The sequence below is a fragment of the Leguminivora glycinivorella genome, chromosome 20 (assembly GCF_023078275.1).
Source record: "Leguminivora glycinivorella isolate SPB_JAAS2020 chromosome 20, LegGlyc_1.1, whole genome shotgun sequence".
NCBI lineage: Eukaryota > Metazoa > Arthropoda > Insecta > Lepidoptera > Tortricidae > Leguminivora > Leguminivora glycinivorella.
Window position 1 is genome coordinate 7,626,550 of NC_062990.1, and position 22,601 is coordinate 7,649,150.

General features: G+C 37.6%; 1 protein-coding gene across 1 annotated transcript in view; it reads left to right on the forward strand.

The window, feature by feature from the left end:
- Positions 1-22,601, forward strand: part of LOC125237003 (B-cell receptor CD22-like) — a 440,892-nt gene that overhangs the window by 261,698 nt on the left and 156,593 nt on the right. The window contains exon 2 of the mRNA XM_048143915.1: positions 13,225-13,357. Coding sequence (XP_047999872.1) covers positions 13,225-13,357 — 133 coding nt within the window. The remainder of the gene's footprint in view (positions 1-13,224; positions 13,358-22,601) is intronic.

Sequence of the window (22,601 nt, forward strand, 5' to 3'; positions counted from 1 at the left end):
CCAGCTTGGACCCTTTGACTCGATCCAGAGACGCGCTGTACGAATTGTCGACAATCCCAAACTCACAGGCGGTATTGAACCCTTAAGTCTAAGGAGGGACTTCGCCTCCTTATGTGTGTTCTATCGCCTGTACAATGGGTTGTGTTCTGAAGAACTGTTTGACATGATGCCAACGGCCACTTTTCATCATCGCACCGCTCGCCATCGACAGGGCGCTCATCCACACACCTTGCAACCTAAATGGTCGCGCACCGTACGGTTTCAGAGGAATTTCCTCCCACGAACGCTCCGGCTGTGGAATGAGCTCCCTGTCGAGGTATTCCCGATGAACTACAGTATGGGATTCTTCAAAAAAGGAGTGTACAAGTTTCTGATGGGTCGGCAACGCGCACGTGACACCCCTTGAGTTGCGGGCGTCCATAGGTTACGGTGACCGCTTTCCATCAGGCGGGCCGTATACCTGTTTGCCACCGACGTGGTATAAAAAAAAAATTCCCAAAAAAAAAAATAAAAAAATAATGCTCACCATTTTTTTTTATTTTTTTTTTAGGGAATTTTGTACAAACATGTACACATATAAATGTAAGTACGAACGAAATTCTCGCTAGAAAGGTAGCTCCGTTCGTAAAACGATCAGGCAAATTATAAAACATCAGGCCCCGTAGTCGAATGGCATTTCTACGACGCGAAACGATAACGAAATGCCGCGAAAGGTAGTCTGGCTCTGTCGCACCAATACGCAAGAGCGATAGAGATAGATATCTACGAGCGTTACGTTTCGTGAGCGTTTGTAAGTGCTATATGTAAGTGCGATAGGGACGGCCTGATGTTTTATCATCAAAGACATATGTAACTCCGTATAGACAGATAAAATCTAAGAAAAAAATAAAAATATACAGAAAAAGGTACGGTAACCTAGATGGCAATACACCTTTGGGGGACGCTCGGCTAATATTAATATTTGACATTTTAATACATATAAAGCTAAGAATATGGGCCAAATTGTGAAAACTGAGGTTCAAAAGTTTTAAGCCTGTGTCGAGAGATGGCAGTCTATGCACTGTGCTTACACATTTTACTTTGACAGTAACTCTCTATAATACCGGGGGCGGCTCACTCCGCGATTCTGTCGTCGCGCTACAAGTACATGCCGGCGGCCGCGAGTTCGCGGCACATTCAGAGGTGACGCATTAGAATTCAATGTCGGGTGCTCGCGTGCGGTCCGTTTGTTAATGTAGGTAATAATTTAGAACGGCGGCATTTTGTGAACATCAAAGGAGTGAGCCTTCTGTACTTGTACATATATTCTGTGATAATACTCGATCCTTTTTGTTTATCATTTAGCGCGACCATGCTTTAAATACGCCTGAACTCACAGCCTTTTAAATTTGTGCATTGTTTTTCGTTCCGTATTCAATATTTTGCCAATCAATAATTTCGTAATTTAACCCGCAAATCATTTCATCCACAGTCCGTTCTAAATCAAACCGATAAACTCCGTTTTTATTGTCCCTTCGTGTTTGATTATTTGATTAATATCAAATACAATGATTTATCGGTCGCGTGCCAACCAGGGTAGGTACCTACGTACCTAGCCAACGTCAAAAATCGATTACCCGTAAGCGTATCGTAGCAGGGAATTTTTTTTTCAAATCTAAAAACAAGGGGGGCCCCCCATTGTTTTTAGATTTGGGAATTTTTATGTGGAAAAGTGTCCCAAGGTTTTTTCCTATTCCGTTACCATTTTTTCATACGTTTTGTACGGCGGTAACGGAATGGAAGGTTTGAAAAATATATGGAAGTCTTGGGACATTTTTTATCTCCTATCAGGATCGAAAGACTGCGCGATTCTGAGTATGAATCGCGTAAAAAATACCCATGCTGCAAAAAGTAACGCCCACCATACAAAAAAAGTTGCTAGAGAATTTTGATCCTAATTGCATTTTAAATTGAGTTGAGTTTCATTTGTTCGAAAAAATTTAGAGACAAAATAAATGCTACTTTATTTATTCACATAAGAGTTAAAATTCCATTGAACCCGAATGTACATCTCATTGCACATTGGGCGGCAAGAGGTAAAAAAAAATGGCTAGCTAGTTCTTATCGCTCTTCTGTAGTAGTGGCGCGATCTCAGAGCTACTAGAGATATTATTATTGAATAATACTAGAGAGCGGACAAGCTGCCAGCGGACGTCTCGCAGTTGTTAGCTTGATTCCCTGCTGAGCAAAAGGCATGATTCTCTGTACTGTACTAGACCGAACTACTCCCAAATGATTCTGCTCTCTAGTACATTTAGTACACTCACACACGCGCAAGTCGCGCAACTGAATGGGAGCGAAAGGAGCGAAGAGCCGAGAAGTGACAATGACAGCAAAGCGATCCGTGTGATCCGACTGCAACCGAAATTAACCGACTGACTCGGACCGAGCGCGCGAAAACGGCCGATCAGCTCTCGGCTAGTACGATCGAGCGTTACTGTACGCCATATCATATGCACAGTTTGTCTCTCGCTCTCTCGGTGTACTGCTGTACTAAATGTACTAAAAGATCGAACTAGTACACTTCGGAGATCGTACTAGTTGGGAGCGATCTTTTCAGTGAACGAGCAGGCACAACTCTAGTGAGGACCTGACTCGCTGGTCGTTCGCATGTATGCAGACATGGAAATGATGCGCGTGTATTGCGCAATAGGAGCGTCCATCTACAAGTGTGGGTTCAAGAACTTGCAAAAGGCGTATTCAATACAATCCCGGCATGTCCGATCTCCTTCCTTCCTATATCTATTCTGTGGGCGCGACAGAGCTAGACTGCTTTTCGATTTTCGATCGCCACGTAGCGTCAACGATTGTCACCTTGGCTAGACCGGCCTTATTCAAAACTCGTTAAAGCATTTACATACGAAATTATACTCTATTTAAAAAGAATTATTATTGGTAATTGTTTAGTAATTTGGATTCATGCTGAAATATTTATTTCAGTTGTTAATTGATGTGAAATAGGCCTTTGAGTGCAGTAAAAGTATAAAGTTATGATGCTAATTTGAATAAATGGGTTTTCTAATGGAACAGAATAGTATTACATATTTAATACTAATAGCTTTTTCAAGCGGCTTCGCTCGCGTCTGAAAGAGACAAAAAGTAGCTTATGTCACTCTCCATCCCTTCAACTATCTCCACTTAAAAATCCGTTTTGCCGTGAAAGACGGACAAACAAACATACACACACATTTTCTCATTTATAATATTGATATGAATACCGTGCATTTTTGTTTTCCGTTGAATTCACACGTTAGGTTCATTAACAAGAACCACCGGGTATATCGATTTTTGTTATTAAATTAAAAAAAAACTAATTTCTCAGAATAAATAAATATCATGATTATCATGACTCACGGCATCTCCTTCACACAGTAGGGTAAACACGCCTCATTCGGTGATACAAGCTTTGAAGCACTAGTTATTCCGAAAGACGATTTTTGGTTGTTTTACCGAATTAGGCGTGTCACCAAATGAGGCGAGTTTACCCTACCACTACCAGCCACTTTACATTACAATACATATTTTTAGCACGAATTTTGTACAAAATAAAAAATGTTAAAGGCAACTTTTAGTAAAACCACCATTTTTTATTTTTTAATCAAACACCAATTTTAATTAAAAGCCGATGCTCTTACCGTCGAAATATCCATGAACGATCCACGCATTTTTGCATGTACATGGTACAGGGCAAGCACGATCGGTATTGAAGTTATTTGGCGCTCATATGAATATGATAATTCATTCGATGAGTGAACACGTGAACTGTCACCGTGCGTCATCAATACGGGCGATCAGGAAAATGGTAAAATCCCTCTGATGCTGGGTTTTGAAGCTCAGCGTTGGGCCTCCGGCCCGCCGCTTCCCTTTTTAGACACTTATTATTGTTGTGCGTGGGAGCACTGTCTGTCCGTTTTTCAGTACAGATGGCCATCCGAAGTTTCGACCTGACATATAATGAACCACTTCTCGCACTAGTGCGTAAAAAAAACACCACCTGTACGGAAAAAAAAATCCTATATCTAATTTCAAAATCCAGGAAGGAAACATGGAATTTGTATGGAGAATCGATCCTCAAAACGTTTTGCTAGTGAGATAGAATTTTCCATCGCCACCGCAGATTGAAAAGGAGCACAACCGAATCAGTAACGAATCCGTAAAAATGAATCAATCAAAGAGTAATCATGGCTTTGGCGTCCCGTCAGGAATCCAATTTACCCGCTCAGGGTGATTTTTAATTGTACTGCTAGTGATGTTGTATGGGAATCTGATGACGGATTCATAGATGAAATTCAATGAAATAGTTATTTGTTATACAAGGGAGCAAAGTTGTATTTTAACCGAGTGTGGAATTGCAACACGAACTAGCGAATGGATTCTAGTGTTGAACTACGAGCTAGCGAATGGATTCTATGGTTGAACCACGAGCGAAGCGAGTGGTTCGAAAATAGAATCCTGAGCGAAGCGAGTAGTTCAAAAATAGAATCCTGAGCGCAGAGAGTGTTGCAATACACACGAGGTAAAATAACTTTGCATCCCGTGTGTAACACATAACTTTTCACCTCACTAAAGCGAGGAAACACGCAATAAAAACAACTGGAAATAAGTCAATTTGCGTTTAGGTATTACAATTTCCACGATGCACCGACCGACACCATAAAAGATTCAAATTAAGAATCTAGAAGAAAAATCTATTTGGGTGCGTTCCGTTTCACGCGTTTTGAAATTATAATGTTACCTACTTAAGGTGCGTTCTGAATAAGTACAATGGAAGAGTCAAAAATACAATTTCTTGTACGATCTCAAGTGTTTTATGGTAAAATCATGTCATAAAATTGTTTGATTTTATGTTTTTAGTCGGATACAATTCGATATGAAATTATTTTTGCGTTCGCATCACATGATTTGTTAAGACAATTTAAGCACAGGGAGAAAATTGTCCTGTCTGGGACATGCCTTTACAAGAAATTATATTTAAAAAAGTAACTAATGACACGTTCGGATTTCAAATATTCTTTGCACTCTTGTGGATAAAATGCGATTTTGCTATCTGTTTTAAAAAAATAAAAAAGTCCTTTCCGAGCTAGTGAGGTGAAAAGTACTTTATTAGCTTTTGCTGGGCTTCGAATAACTTAGGGTTTCTCCAAACATATCGACGCTGAGCCTGCTTTCGCCGCTCAAAAATCGCTCGTTAGTCTGAACATGCGTACAGATACGGATGCGTTCATGTGACGACGACGCCTCGTGGCGTCCGCGTCATCATACCAAAACCATATGTAAATCCGTATAGACGGATAAAGTCTAACGCCTTGGCTTGCGTGGGCGACGGTCGCGCGGTGATCGCGCGACGGCGATGCGACGCATACGAAATCAAACCTTATCGATATGGAAGTATGAGACGCGACGGCGACGGTCGCGCGACCGTCGCCCACGCAAGACACGGCGTAAGAAAACGTACCTCAAAGCCATAGAGAAAAAGACGGTGGCCTAGATGGCGTTACACCTTTTGGGAACGCTCGGCTAGATGGCTCTAATATTAATATTTGACATTTTTTCATGCTAACCATATGGGCCAAGTTGTCAAAACTGAGGTTCAAAAGTTTTAAGCTTGTATTAAACATGTAAAATCGGGTAACTCACGTAAAATTATCGAAGGTCACCCGACATGTTTCGCTCCTTAACGAGGAGCATTTTCATTGAGCAACAAATGACATTGACAGCACAGCAGCACAGTATAATAAAGAGTACTATCGTACAGTATGGCCACTCCCGCTTGCGATGAAAGTGCCGCCCACCCGCTCTCGGTTACCTCACAGTTACCGCCTGTCAAAAACGCGACCATTCGACCTGTCATATCTCACTCATACAAGTATGGTACGTGTTCATTAACACGAGCTTAGACTATGTGCGTAAGAACGCGCCTTTTTAGGGTTCCGTAGTCAACTAGGAACCCTTATAGTTTCGCCATGTCTGTCTGTCCGTCCGTCCGTCCGTCCGTCCGTCCGCGGATAATCTCAGTAACCGTTAGCACTAGAAAGTTGAAATTTGGTACCAATATGTATATCAATCACGCCAACAAAGTGAAAAATTAAAAAATGGAAAAAAAAAACGTTTTATTAGGGTACCCCCCCTACATGTAAAGTGGGGGCTGATTTTTTTTTTCATTCCAACCCCAACGTGTGATATATTGTTGGATAGGTATTTACAAATGAATCAGGGTTTACTAAAATCGTTTTTTGATAATATTAATATTTTCGGAAATAATCGCTCCTAAAGGAAAAAAAGTGCGTCCCCCCCCTCTAACTTTTGAACCATATGTTTAAAAATTATGAAAAAAATCACAAAAGTAGAACTTTATAAAGACTTTCTAGGAAAATTGTTTTGAACTCGATAGGTTCAGTAGTTTTTGAGAAAAATACGGAAAACTACGGAACCCTACACTGAGCGTGGCCCGACACGCTCTTGGCCGGTTTTCTTATATTTGACTGTCATTGCCCGAGGTGTGACAGCAACCTACGGACGCTTACATTCCTACAAATCAACCTGAACTCCTATGCAATAGGAACCAAGTCAAAATCAAATTAACATTAAAACTTGAATTAACGACAACATTAAACTAACTTCCGATTTCCGTTATCGATAGTCGATAATCCTGAGACCAACGGTTATTGCTACGAATATCGATATCTTGTAGGTTATTGTTATGGAGGCGGATCTGTGCGAACTCCGTCAGGGAATATTCTGCCGTCAAATTTTAGGACTATCAGTATACTATTACGCGTATCACACATACTATTACGCTATAGAGAAATTGTATACTATGCCTTAGTGCGTTTTAACATTATCCGATCCTATATCGGATGTAGGAAGGATTTCAAAGTGAAAAATCGAAGATGGCGGCGTAAGGCTGCTTTTAGTGCCACGCGGACCGTCCGTTCGAGCAATTTGTATGAAGTTGATGTTGTCGTCCGCGCGGACCCGTCCACGCCACTCTAAGGAACTGTCCCCACTCAGGCGTCGCGTGTCTCGCGGCGCGAAACGGACGTCTCCGCCACGCCGCCCGAATGTAATTCAAAAAACGTTTCCTCAGTACATTTTGTATAGGAAGGACGTAAGACGCGCCTCCAGGCCGCGTCGTGGCGCGCGCCGCGTCCACACTTAAGAGACGTTTTTTGAATTACATTCGGGCGTCGTGGCGGAGACGTCCGTTGCGCGCCGCAAGATATGCGTCTCATAAGTGTGAACGCTGCCTTAAACGTTCCCTGAAGTTAACACATATTAGTCCAGTGCGGATCGCTCCGCGCGGTCGGTCCGCGTGACACTAAAACCAGCCTAAATATAAGGGATATCGCTCCGACATCCGATGTCGGATCGGATGTGAAACGCACTTGGTGTTATTGGGCCCGCTCCGCTGAACGCTCCGCTCCAAGCGTCCACTCAGGCCTTACACATAAACAGTTTTTGAGAAGTTTTGATTATGACATTGATGCATCAAGGCGGTTGTTTAGATGGCCTACCGCGATCCACGTTTGACTCATTGCCTCCATGCAAAATGGAAAGTGTAGACGAAATCTTATACAGCTCATATTTAGGTATAATACTTTAAAATCAAAAATCATCAAAACTTTTAATTAAATTCGCAAATAATATTTTGTCAATTAAATTTTTGATTATTTTTAGGCTGATTGTTATTCTACCGGTATCTATGAAATGCGACTATTAGTTACTATCTTTTTCCCGCGGCTTCGCTCGCGTTAGAAAGAGACAAAAAGTATCCTATGTCACTCTCCATCCCTTCAACTATCTCCACCTAAAAAATCACGTCGATTCGTCGCTCCGTTTTGCCGTGAAAGACGGACAAACAAACAGACACACACACTTTCCCATTTATAATATTAGTATAGATTTAGTTAATTAATTTTTTAATTAATTTTAGGCTGATATCTATGAAATGCGACTATTAATTATAGTCGCAAGCACAGTGGCCTATTTCACCATAGTGACATTTCACCTTTACCAGTTGGTGTGATGAAAAATATTTTATTTCAAGTAGCCTACTATCCAGTAAGGCACTGACAATGCCTCAATTACCAACCCATTTTCTCATCATCACCGATCCATAATCATTCTTTTTTATAACGCGTACAAAACTTGCAAAGTGAGAATTATCGTAATACAGGCAGGAAACACACAATCTGCCTTAAGGGATAATAAAAAAGTTAATATATAGCCCTTAAACGCGCCCTGGGACTCAAATTATGTGGAATAAGGTCCGATATATTTTTAAACGAGGATATTCGGAAATATATACGTTAACAGCAAAATCGATGCGCAAAGCCTAGAGGCATAATGATTTATAGCTATTTATTATATTATTATATATGTATATATTGGTGTATTAATGTAATTGTATATGTATATATTTGTTACCATTTGTGTATACAAAATTTGCATTTAATTCTTTTAGTGTTTGTACATTTTTAAATTGGTTACTCATCGTTAATCGCTTCTACTCATTTCCTCAAAGGTTGACTGGAAGAGATCCCATTAAGGGATAAGTCCGCCTACATTGTATATTACTGACTCTGTAACTGTGTCTCTTTTGTTTCCTTTATGTACAATAAAGCTTATACATACATACATACATTTATAGCTTTTCATTGTACTTTTCACTATAACTTTTGTTAGCGAATAGTAAACGAAGAAATTCACTTATTTATACAATAAATTTCTCTCTCCTCTTCTGTACTACAGTTATGGTTCTATCTATCTATCTATCTATTTAGCTCCTTTTTTCTGAATTAGAGTAACTATATCTCTTAATTCAGTGTGCCGCTTGGCAAAGACCTCCTCTAGCTTTTTCTATTGGCACAGTATAATAAAGAGTACTATCGTACAGTATGGCCACTCCCACTCCCCGCTGAAGGTGCCGCCCACCCCCTCTCGGTTACCTCACAGTTACCGCCTGTTAAATACGCGAACAGTCGACCTGTCATATTTCACTCATACAAGCATAGTACGCGTTCACCTACACGAGCTTAGACTGTGTGCTAGGAACGCGCCTCTTTCATAATTATATTTGATCGCCAGTGTCCGAGGTGTGCCATTGGCGTCTATCTTGGGCCACTCTTCTCCACTTCGGGCCCGCTGAGAGATTGCGTTCGTCCTCCCATCTTGTTCGAGTTTATAGTTAATAAAATCATATTCAAGGAGCGGTGGGTCTTGTGTCACACGAACACTGGCGATCAAATAGGCGCGTTTCTAGCACACAGTCTAATCTCGTGTTGGTGAACGCGTACCTACGCGTATGCTTGTATGAGTGAAATATGACAGGTCGACTGTTCGAGTTTTTGACAGGCGGTAACTGTAAGGCAGTGTTTTTCAAAGTGTGGGTCGCGACCCCCAGGGGGGTCGCGGCATTTATCCAGGGGGGTCGCGAAGTTCAGCTTTAAGATACACTTATGATAGGCTGGTTAATTTTTTTTTAACTTAAAACAGTCAAATTCTTGAAAATTAAAGGTTAAGGTTAACCTTAAAACAACTCATTTAAAAAATAAATTAATAAATTGTGTTTATTTGTTGAAAACGTCAGCTATCATAAATATGAAGTAGCAAATGTGATCAAAATTTTAAGGGCTTCTTTTACTAAATGTGGATATTCAGCCATTCTTTTAACCTAGAATGCATCAATTGAAATGGTGCTTCTTTCACCGAGTCGTTGAGATTGGTCAGCTCAACGAACTTAATATTGAAAAAAATATATTCAAAATCCAACTTATCATCACCAATCAATGTTTCAGTTGAGAAGTAACTTGGGAGTTGGTTTTTTAAACTTTACAAGCGCTCCACCATATCTGATGATATTTCTTGAATGATTTTAGCCATGCAAGGGAAATAATCAAACTGTATTACGCAAACTTCATGCTGTGTAAAAATGTTGTCCACAACTCAGTTTTTGCTAGAAATCCATTAACTTTATCTTTTTCTGTAATTAAGTTTTCGTCCCTTTCTTTGCAGACTTGCGATCATAACATTTAAGTTGTCAAATATACCGGCAAGACATGCTACTTTCAATATCGTAACTAGCAATGCATGGACGAGAAGTTTCCAAAGTTGCAGAACTTTCCTCATGAGAATTTTCGGTAACTTCTGAGAATGTTCTCGAGAACGAGAATTTATCAGAATACTTAGTAACTTCGTAGTTTATACCATGATTTCGTCGGAATCAGCAAGTCAAGACGTAGTCCCGTGATAGTGCGCTGGTATCGTATGCCGATGTTTTCAGGTTCGATCCTGTCAGCGTTTTTTATTTATATTTTGACATGACCAAATCAAAATCAATCAATCATCAAGAAATAACAGTTCGGCACCTAATTTAAAAAAAGTCAGGACTAAAACAGTGAAGTCTGAAAGTCGAAATGTTCCCTGAACTAATACAATAGACGAGTTTGCAAATCTTTACCTTTGATCGAATTTACAACTTTTATTATATCTTTCAGCAGTAAGTTTATAGGTAATTATTAGAAACGAGGTATGGGGGTCGCGAAAAAATTTGAGAGGTCATAATGGGCCGTGGCACCATAAAGTTTGAAAAACACTGCTGTAAGGTATCCGAGATGGGGTGGTTTATTTTTGTCCATTTTCCAAGTTGTCCACCCCACACTTTTTTTGTAACATGGGTATTTCTTACGCGATTGATGCTCAGAATCGCGAGGTCTTTCGATCCTGATAGGAGTAAAAAGTGTCCCAAGATTTCCATACATTTTTCAAACCTTCCATTCCGTTACCGCCATACAAAATGTATGAAAAAATGGTAACGGAATGGAAAAAACCTTGGGACACTTTTTTTCTCCTATTAGCCAAATCCTTCATAAATAGCCGAATTAAATGAAACTTAATTAAATAAAATAATTAAATCATCACTTACCATCAGGTGTGATCGTGGTCAAACGTCTACCTATCTATACTAAAAAAAAAAAATAAATAAACTTCAAAATTAAGCAGCTCTATGACTCTTGTTTATGGTACAATGATTTTAGATACGTATTTTTACGGATTTGTGTTTTTTTGTCCATAATGGCATCACCGTCCATTATAGGGTATTTTACATTACTTAAGTATGTTTAGGTAAGCCATTTTTACACTAAACTTGTCGAGACAAACGATTACAATGGTTTATTTTCGTATCAACCACCGATTTAGACTTAAAATATGGCTTGTTAACATGAGATTATATTTATTTCAATCGACAATTTAATGGGAAAATATCGCTGCAAATTCGAGGCTTCTTTTATGAATAACAAATTAAATTAGGCAATTTGGTGAAATAAATTTGCTCTCAGACGGTATCTGTTAATCTAAGTTAACGAGTATATTGAGGTTATTTCAATGTATTTTAAGCTGCGGGTTTCTAAATTTATACAGGGTGGTTTAAGAAGGACCGTTCAAACTTTGCATAGTAACTTTTGAGGTCATAATGAACAACTTTGACTATGAGACCAATGCTGAAATCGCGAAAAAAATTTGGCTGTTCCTTAGAAATGAGCGGCATCATGACAGTCGAAATGTATGAGACACCCATTTTTTGCGATTTCAGCATTGGTCCCATAATAAAAGTTGTTCATTATGACCTCAGAAGTCACTGCAAAGTTTGAAGTTTTAATCACCGTGTATAATAATATCGGCTTAGAAATTACTTATTTAGGTATTCCCTTATTAGTTGGCAAAAGGGAAGCAACGAGGAGGCACACTGATATTTTATACCGTCGGGCAGCGCCTGTACAAGAGCCTAGTCATTGTCATTCATTTATTAGAGAGAGAGAAAAAATATCATCTTCTCGCTCTCGCGTCTGAAATTATTTATCTGTGCAATGGACTAATAAGGTGGCGCCATATGTCACAACCTTTGTGTCAAATTCACCTGTGCTGTGCTACCATGAATTTTAAAATACGATACTCGATAGACCGTACGATTTTAAAACGTCAAAAATTCATAGTAAGTGACAAGCCAGTCTAAGATAGAACGTGTTTGTCTAAGGTCCACTTGCACCAACCACTTAACTCAGGGTTAGTGGACTGTCATCTGTCAAATTCCTTATAAGATGGTGGGTTAACCCTCGGGTTAAAGTTTTCGTTGGTGCAAATGGCCCTAAAAGATTTTGTAGTAAGTAAATAAGGAATCTGGACGACTCGCATTTTGTTTTTCTTTTGTTTCTTATTTTTTAAACCAAAAACGACGGGGTGTTATAAGTTTTATGTGTTTGTCTGTATGTCTGTCTGTCTGTCTGTGTATGTATCTGTTTGTGGCATCGTGGCTCCCGAACGGATGAACCGATTTAGATCGTTTTTTCTTGTTTGAAAGCTGAATTAGTCGGGAGTTTGATGGACGATTTCCATTCTCCAATATATCTGGTGTTTTTTCAAAATTTAAATTTAGTGGCTAGGTTATTTCAGTTTCATTATTTTCTCTACGGACTAGAATAACTATACAATTAACTAGCGCTCTATTGACCCCACAAATAGTGTCACGAGCAAGTCAACTAGCTACATTTTAAATATTGTAACGCTTCAAGAGGTTTGACATAATTTTGACCAATCGACATTGATTATTGATCAATCATAAGGATATTTTGGATACCTAATCAAAGCTGCGGGAGAGGTATAATATATTACACAAATAGATTCGTAAATAAATAAAATAAAATAAATAAATAAATGAATATTAGGGACACCTTACACAGATCAACTTAGCCCCAAACTAAGCAAAGCTTGTACTGTGGGTGCTAAGCGACGATATACATACTTAAATAGATAAATATACATATACATAGAAAACATCCATTACTCAGGAACAAATATCTGTGTTCAATACACAAATAAATGCCCTTACTGGGATTCGAACCCAGGACCGCGGCTTAGCAGGCGGGGTCACTACCGACTGAGCCAGACCGGTCGTCAAAATAAGTAAACAAAACAAGTAAATAAGTATACATATATAAAAATTAATTAAAAAGTATACGACATTCTTCACATGGCACCATAATATTGCTATAAAAATTGCGATAAAAAATCTTCTTACTTTGTTCAGCCATTCCGTTTTGTATATTTTGAAAATGAACATATTCCTATCCGTCTACATCAGACAAAAAAGTATCTCTCTTAATTTATATTATTTTCTCTTTGTTACAGCTGCCATTGAATCCCTCCACGCACCGACAGGGGGCGGGGTAGAGCTACCCTGTGACGTCACACCAGCGTTACCTGATGACCGAATGGGACTGGTCATCTGGTACAAGCAAGGGCACGACGCTCCAATATACTCGTAAGTAAAGTTTACTCGATTTTCCAAGAGATGTCGCTGTTAGGTTAGGTGCGGAGTGAATCCTACATCGCGCTAACGTTTGGTCATCGTAGATTCTATAAGATGGTCTTAGTTATCATCTAGAGCGCTGATGGCCTAGCGGTAAGAGCGTGCGACTTTCAATCCGGAGGCCGCGGGTTCGGTCCCCGGCTCGTACCAATAAGTTTTTCGGAATTTATGTTCGAAATGTCATTTGATATTTGCCAGTCGCTTTTCGGTGAAGGAAAACATCGTGAGGAAACCGGACTAATCCCAATAAGGCCTAGTTACCCTTCAGGTTGGAAGGTCACATGGCAGTCGCTTTCGTAAAATTTAGTGCCTTCGCCAAATCTTGGGGTTAGTTGTCTAAGCGGACCCCAGGCTCCCATGAGCCGTGGCAAATGCCGGGATAACGCAAGGAGGATGGATGCGTTATTAACATCTATATTATAACAGTAATAGAACGCCACCGTTACCTGATGACCGAATCTGATACAAGCAAGGAGACGACGCACCAATATACTCGTAAGTTTCCATATACTTGATAGTCAGATGGCAGTCACTTTCGTAAAACTAGTGCCTTCGCCAAATCTTGGGATTAGTTGTCAAAGCGGACCCCAGGCTTCCATGAGCCGTGGCAAATGCCGGGATAACGCAAGGAGGATGGATGACTTATTAACATCTATATATAACAGTAATAGAACGCCACCGTTACCTGATGACCGAAGGACTGGTCATCTGATACAAGCAAGGAGACGACGCATTAATATACTCGTAAGTTTCCATATACTTGTAAATAAAGTTTGCTAAATTTTCCGAGAGATGACGCTGTTAGGTGCGGAGCAAATTCTACATCGCGCTATCGTTTGGTTCTTGTAGATCGTATAAAGGGTTCAAAGTTACACAAAATTGTGTAAGGCGTTTAAATGTCACGCGACTGTATCCAAACTAATATTATAAATGGGAAAGTGTGTGTGTCTGTTTGTTTGTCGGTCTGTCACGGCAAAACGGAGCGACGAATTGACGTGATTTTTTAAGAGGAGATAGTTGAAGGGATGGAGAGTAACATAGGCTATTACCACAGAATATATAATAGTACAAGTACAGAAGGCCCACTGCTTTGATGTTTACGAAATGCCGCCTTTTTAAATACCTACAAAATTATTACAAAGAAACGAGCCGCACGTGCGCGGCGTCCGGCGATAGGGTTACCTAATGGATTAAAACGAATTAATACTGACATAAAATGTTATACAAATGTTGTTAAATGTTATATTCAAGTCTTGGGTACTTTCTAGGTATTTATATATTTTTGTTCAAGTTCCAACATTACAAGCCTTATTGAACATTTCCGTGGGACTTAATTAGTAGTAGATCTGTGTAAGAATGTCCTATGGTATTTATTTTATTCATGATGTCTATTTAACTAAGTATTATTAGCCATTCCACACGCGGACATCGCATATGAACCTTAAAAAAACTCGCGACGTAAAGTAACAATAGAAAGTGCGAACGTGCATTCCGTGAAAACGCGCGCCACCCCTGAGTAGGCCGCGAACTCGCGGCCGCCAGGATGTACAGTCGCCATCAGATATATAAGAGCGCCCGAGGTACTCAAAAATATCTGAACACGCCTCTAACGCCTAGGCAATAGAGGCGTGTTCAGATATTTTTGAGTACCTCGGGCGCTCTTATATATCTGATGGCGACTGTACTTGTAGCGCGGCGATAGAATCGCGGAGTGAGCCGCCCCTGCTATTACTTCTTGTCTGTTTATAACGTGAGCGAAGCCGCGTAATTAGTTACCGTATAATTAGTTAAATTATTTCTCAAAAATCAAACTTCAAACTGGCTAGATCCATTTTAGCTCCCACTCATACTCAGCCATATGCATAAAAACGGAAAACAGTTAAATTAATTCAATTTGCTTAAACTTTCGCGATAAGAGTGGGAGGTTTAAAAGAATTCGTGTTAAGAACGTCTTTTATGGAGTAAGTTTTTACGACTTTGGTTTAGTTTTCAATTTGCTTTCATGCGACATAATAAAGAGTTTATTCGAATATAAATTTCTTTAGTGAACTGCGCCTTTTTAACCCCCGACGCAAAAACGAAGGGGTGTTATAAGTTTGACGTGTCTGTCTGTCTGTCTGTTTGTCTGTCTGTGTGTGTGTCTGTCTGTGGCATCGTAGCTCTCGAACGGATGAACCGATTTTGATTTAGTTTTTTTTTATCTGAAAGCTGAGTTAGTCGGGAGTGTTCTTAGCCATGTTTCATGAAAATCGGTCCACTAGGTCGCGGTCGGGGGTTTTTTCAAAATTTTAATTTTGTGGTTAGGTTATTTAGGTTTCATTTGAGTCGGCAGACTGTTTTTAGGATTAATAAATGTAAAATATTGTTTTATAATACGTTTTTACGAGTACTTTCTTATAAAAAATAAATAATTACCTATTAGCTATATTTTTTTATACCTTTAACTATATTATGTATTGAAGTCAACAAAGTGGATTAACCGCGTGAACAGTGAACACCGTTTCCAAAAATTGCTAGAGACAAGGATTATTTATATAGGATTTATTTACATACTTCATACTAAGAAAGGTACCTCGATTTTTAGCGCCACCTATTAAATGCTATCATAAATTCATAACATAACTACACTGATGATGCTTACAAATTTATTTTTTTCAAAATGTGTATTGACGTGATATAATGATTTTAAAATAAAGACATATGTCATTTGTTCATCCTATAAAACATAAAACCACGCAAAAAAATATTTGGGGAAAATATGATTTTGTCCACTTCCAGGCTGCAAACAGCGCCATCTAGTGTTAAGCCTAAAAGGCCCATACATTTCAGTGGCACACTTTTTTGTATGGGCTTTGTCAGTCAATTAAGAATTACAGCTTAAAAAATTGTCTGTGACAGATGTGGAACAAGGCGTTTTAGGGGTTAAATCTAATGCTCTCATATTTTATGTCCGGATTCAAAGCAATTAGTTTTAGATAGAATTCACACACATTTTTTTTATGTTTCGCACGTGTATCGTTGCTAAGAAAGTAATTTTTATCTAATTTATGATTATTATTGTTTTGGACTTTATTTATATACCTAGTTGTATAGTTTTTAAGATATAGGCGGACAAATAAACAAGTTTGTCACTAGAAAAAGACTCTAAATACAACTTATATGTGACGATAGACATTCCCATCTATTTTAATTTCATTTCCCCCTTTTTCTTGCGACGGAAATATCTTGTCAGACTATAGTAATCAAATTGAAAAGCTACTGTCGTAGAACCAGAAAACAGTTACGGTAGAATCATTGCCCAACCATCAATATCACCAACGAGCCAATGACAGTCCTAATTGCCAACCCTGATTGACTGATCTTCTCCATATAAGGTGTCCTTAACACCAAATTAAAAAAAAACAACCCGACTGTGAAACTTACAAGCAAGTCTCCATCAAAATTATCGGAGCGGCCATTGTTCTCATAAATATCGGAAACGCCTCTATTGTCAATGTGTTAGAGTTCTTGTTTAGATATTTCTGACAGCTTTAGCAGTTTCGATATATCTGACGGCGATTGTACAATAAAGTTCGAAATGAATTGCACTTTGCTTCATATCACCAAACCCTTGGTTAAGGAATTTGAGCTTAGTGAAGATGTGTTAGCATTGATGTTTCTTTGACAGGTTTGAACTATGTGTGATGATGTTAGTCCACTTTATACGAAAGAGGAGAATCGGGGCAAAAGGATTATGAGGTGGTAATTTATATGTTAATAGTTATAGTCTAAGAGCCATCTAGAATTAGACCAATGGTAAAATCAAAATTTTATCTTCAGGAAAATCGATGGAATTAGGCGTTACTTCACGGAATTCCATGTTAATCAAAATCTATAACATCCCTTTGTTAATCCGCGAATAATAAATAATGAATTCGCGGATTAGCAAAGGAATGTTCTAGATTTTGGCTACCGTTAGGACTCAAACCTTTGGAATACTGCAGACCGATCGCTTCTGCCTGAGATGATTTTTTGTCATTAATTTAAAACATTGTTAGTATCGCTCACTGCCGTTTCTTCTTGACAAAAAGCATATTATGCTAAAACCACGCTAGGCTTAAAATGAGGCATTTCAATGATTGATGAAATATAAATACGGAAATATAGATGTAGTTTATCTATATTTGCGAATTTTTATGTGTAATTGTGCGTTTTGGAAATATGCATTGTAATGAAATATATTTAGTATAGCTCTGTTCCCCCTTAAGCAACGCTTCTAATAACAAATTCTAAGTAACATGACTACGGAATCTACCAGTACAGAACACAAGATAAATACTTAAGCAGGTCACATATTAACTAGGGCACAATCTATTCCGCTTACACTTTGATAAATTCCTAATGCGACAACCTAAGCGCTTCGTCAGCCGGATCTCGGCCTATAATCCGTTGTTCGGCGTATCAAAGGCATATCAAAGGGCTATTTAAGCCTAATGCCGTCAACTTACACGATTTGTGACGATCTGTAGTAAAAGGTACCGCATATTTGCTTACTATAAGTGCAAAGCCTGAGTGGACTGTAAGCGGGGCGTGCAGCGTGGCGGGCGAGCGTGCGTCCACCCTACGCAGCGTCGACTCAGGACACTTGTATGAGCTTCAATTGTTTGATATGCACGCCGCACGCCCCGCCCCGCTGGGGTGTGTAATGATTGGTATAACTTTTTTTGGTATAGTAACATTTGATATAACAATATTTGGTATATATTTAAAGGATATAATCATTTGACATAATTAACATTTGGTATAACCACAAAATATTTACTTTTATTTTGTATAATCATTATTTTGTATAACATTTATTTATAATAACCGTTATATGGTATAACTATATATTGATTTGATATACGACTAGTATAATATAACTAGCAAACAGTATAAAACATTTCATGAATTGTTTTTATTCTTTTTTAAAGGGATCACAGTTCTAACCTAACCTACTTTTCTGATAGCAGTACATATGTTTAAGGGTCACAGTTCTAACCTAACCTACTTTCCTTGGTAGCAGCGCGTTGTGTGATGGGGTCACAGTTGACACAGTTCTAACCTAATCTACTTTTCTGGTAAATGATGGATCTAATTTATTTTACAATTTTTTTTATACTAACTGTGCTTTAGAAATAATTTGTGTTATACAATGTATTTATTATCGGAAATAAGCATTATACTCAAAGTATGTTATAATAAATGTTATTCGAGAAAATGATCATTATATTAAATAAGAATTATACAATTTGTTAGTATGTTATTTGTTATTATATGATTCAATAATTATATCAAATGATCGTTATAACGACTAAAAATATATCAAAAAATGTTATATCGATCGATACGCACCCGCCCCGGGTGTGTAATGATTGGTATAACTTTTTTTGGTATAGTAACATTTGATATAACAATATTTGGTATATATTTAAAGGATATAATCACTCATTTGACATAATTAACATTTGGTATAACCACAAAATATTTACTTTTATTTTGTATAATCATTATTTCGTATAACATTTATTTATAATAACCGTTATATGGTATAACTATATATTGATTTGATATACGACTAGTATAATATAACTAGCAAACAGTATAAAACATTTCATGAATTGTTTTTATTATTTTTTAAAGGGATCACAGTTCTAACCTAACCTACTTTTCTGATAGCAGTACATATGTTTAAGGGTCACAGTTCTAACCTAACCTAACCTACTTTCCTTGGTAGCAGCGCGTTGTGTGATGGGGTCACAGTTGACACAGTTCTAACCTAATCTACTTTTCTGGTAAATGATGGATCTAATTTATTTTACAATTTTTTTTATACTAACTGTGCTTTAGAAATAATTTGTGTTATACAATGTATTTATTATCGGAAATAAGCATTATACTCAAAGTATGTTATAATAAATGTTATTCGAGAAAATGATCATTATATTAAATAAGAATTATACAATTTGTTAGTATGTTATTTGTTATTATATGATTCAATAATTATATCAAATGATCGTTATAACGACTAAAAATATATCAAAAAATGTTATATCGATCGATACGCACCCTCCCCGCTGCACGTGCACGCCCAATATGAGCGTGCACTCACGCCTTACACTTAGAACGATCTCGTCACTAAACAGTATTATAAAATCATTTGTCTGTCTGTCTGTCCCAATGTAAGTAATTTTTAGATCTTTAAAAATACGCAACGGATTTTGATGTGGTATTTAGAGTTCCGTACCAAAATGTTACAAAAGGAACTGTCTGTCTGTCTGTGTGTGCGTTTATCTGTGGTATCGTAGCTCCCGAACGGATGAACCGATTTAGATTTAGTTTTTTTATACGAAAACCTGTTAGAGCGCCGTCTTAATGCTTGAGTGACAATCGTACCTTTTTCTTGACAAGGTCTCATTTAATGTCTTATCTCAGTTTCCGGTTTAAAAGCTTTTAATTAAACCAGATAGTGTTTGGATACAGACAGACATACAGTTTGGAGATAACGAGGTCGCTTCTAAGTGACTTTTGACGTGTTTTATTAATGTTTTCGATTTTGGAGTACTCAGATGCTTTACTTAACTTAAATTACGAGTAAAGTAATCTTTAAAACATTTTTTTAAAGATAATTGAACAGAAAATACCCGGTGGGTCTGATATGTGTACTTAAATTTAAAGAGTTAATTATTTAAATTAAATTTATGTACGTAAATGACAAATTATTGAAATCTCGACTGTGACTGATAGTTCTGAATTAGTTTTAATACCTACCTTGTCGCTTTATTGAGTGGCCCACCTGTGAACCAGCCGACCACCTGCGACGCGAAACGCCACCTAAACGCCGCAGAAATGTAGTCAGGTGCCGTAGACGAATGAACGAAAACAAAACGCCGCGAAAGGTAGTCTGGCTCTGTCGCGCCAATACGCAAGAGCGATAGAGATTAGGGTGATTCTTATTTTATCAATGTTAAAATGTTCTATGTCTCACCCCCTCAGATTGTTCTCTGGTACTAAAAAATAATTGTAATTTTTTTTTCAGAATTTTTCGTTACATTTTAGGGGTCGCTACCACACGTTGAAAATTTTGATTCTTCATACAAAATGATTTTTTTATTACTTTTTTTTCTTTTTTTTATGATACTTATGACGAGTCATTGTATTCATGTACCTAAAATTTGATATAACATTACAGCTTAATTTTTTTTTACGCATAAAATTCGTGTTTTAGGTGTATTAAACACTGATTTTAGTGGATTTTATTGACTTGTACCAACAGTACAGGAATAAAAATTATTAAAAATCAAACGAAATTATTATTAATATCAAATATCCTTAAAAATAGCTTTAAATACCTTAAAACATTGTTTTAGACAGAAAAAACGAAAAAAAAAATATATTTAAAAAATCATTTTGTATGAAAAATAAAAATTTTCATTGTGTAGTAGCGACCTCTAAAATTTATCGAAAAATTCTAAAAAAAAATTACAATAACTTTTTAGTACCAGAGAACAATTTGAGGGGGTGAGACATAGCACTTTTTAACTTTGATAAAATATGAATCACCCTAATAGAGATATATAGCTACGATTGAGATATTATCGTGAGCGTTTCGTGAGAGTTTGTGCATTCGGCTACGCACTCAGGTTGCGTAGCCAACATGTCAAATGTTTACTCTCTGCAGTCACACCTCGGACACTGGTGGTCAAATATATGAAAGAGGCGCGTTCCTAGACTTCCTAGCACACAGTCTAAGCTCGTGTAGGTGAACGCGTACTATGCTTGTATGAGTGAAATATGACAGGTCGACTGGTCGCGTTTTTGACAGGCGGTAACTGTGAGGTAACCAAGAGGGGGTGGGCGGCACTTTCAGCGGGGAGCGGGAGTGGCCATACTGTACGATAGTACTCTTTATTATACTGTGCCGCAGTGAAAGAATTACGCAACTATTCATATCGCATTTATATGGCAAAACGATAGAAAGACATAAGTCGTTTCTCATTCGTAGTGCAAGTGGGTGTCACATCGGCTAGGCGCCCATAAAATATGATAATTGTTTAAACAGACAAAAGTCTCTCGATTAACACTTGGAACTCCGATGTCAAAAATTTACTACTGAATTAAAAACCTTCAATTTAAAAATCGAAATAAGATGTCATATATTAAAGAAAAAAAAAGCCCGGATTGCTAAAGTCGCTGGTTCCAATCCGGCCTTCACCACTGGTGGTGCTCGTAATTTTTTCTATAATATATGACATCTTATTTCGATTTTTAATTTATATATAGTAGTGTGACTACTTAAAAAACACAAATCAAAAATATTTGTTAAAAATAATTTGATTTGTTCCCATAATTGCGAACCTTCAATTTGTTAATTACATTTTAAATTGTCTGGGTCAAATCTGGAACAAGGCGTTTAAGGGGTTAAGATTTTTTTACCATAGTGCAATACAGTGTTTTGTTTTTTGTCTGCGAACTTTTGTCATCTTTGCTGCAGTCTGTTTTTTAGGTATTTAAATAAGTGTAAAAAAATCTACTCTCAAAAGGCTCCTTAAGACAGTAGAGAATGAAAAGTAAGTTATTAGTGGGTTACCGACATTACTTTAAAATTTACAAATTATTTATTTGTTTACATATTTTTTTTAAATACCTAAAAGTACAGAGTATAGACCCTTTCAACAGTAATGCTGCAGTCTTGTATGTCACCTGTACACATCACTAATAAAGAAATCACTTATAAGCTTAACATTCATCACGAAACTTATGCGCTTAAAAACAAAACGACATATAAAAAGCTAATCTTCTAATCACGAAGCTTTACTCAGCTTCATACTTTAAACATTCTAATATCAGTCCTATTTCTATCATTATAAATAAGTCTTATAAATAAGACTCAATATTTGATTTTGATTCGAAACTCTTCCAACTTATAAACCACTTTTAAAACCAATCTTCTAAACATCAAGTTAAAATCTTCTTCATTCAATTTTGAAGCTTAAGTCTTTTTCTATGCGGTCTTGATTCAAAATGGCGGCCAGGTGAAACGTCAAAATGTAAAGAAGATGGCAGTCGCCGGCACTTTTGATGGATTATTGAGATTAGGATCAGTTAGGATAGGTTATATCGAATGTGAAGGACCGTGTTATCGATATTGGATTGTTTAGTCAGTTATAACAAGCTG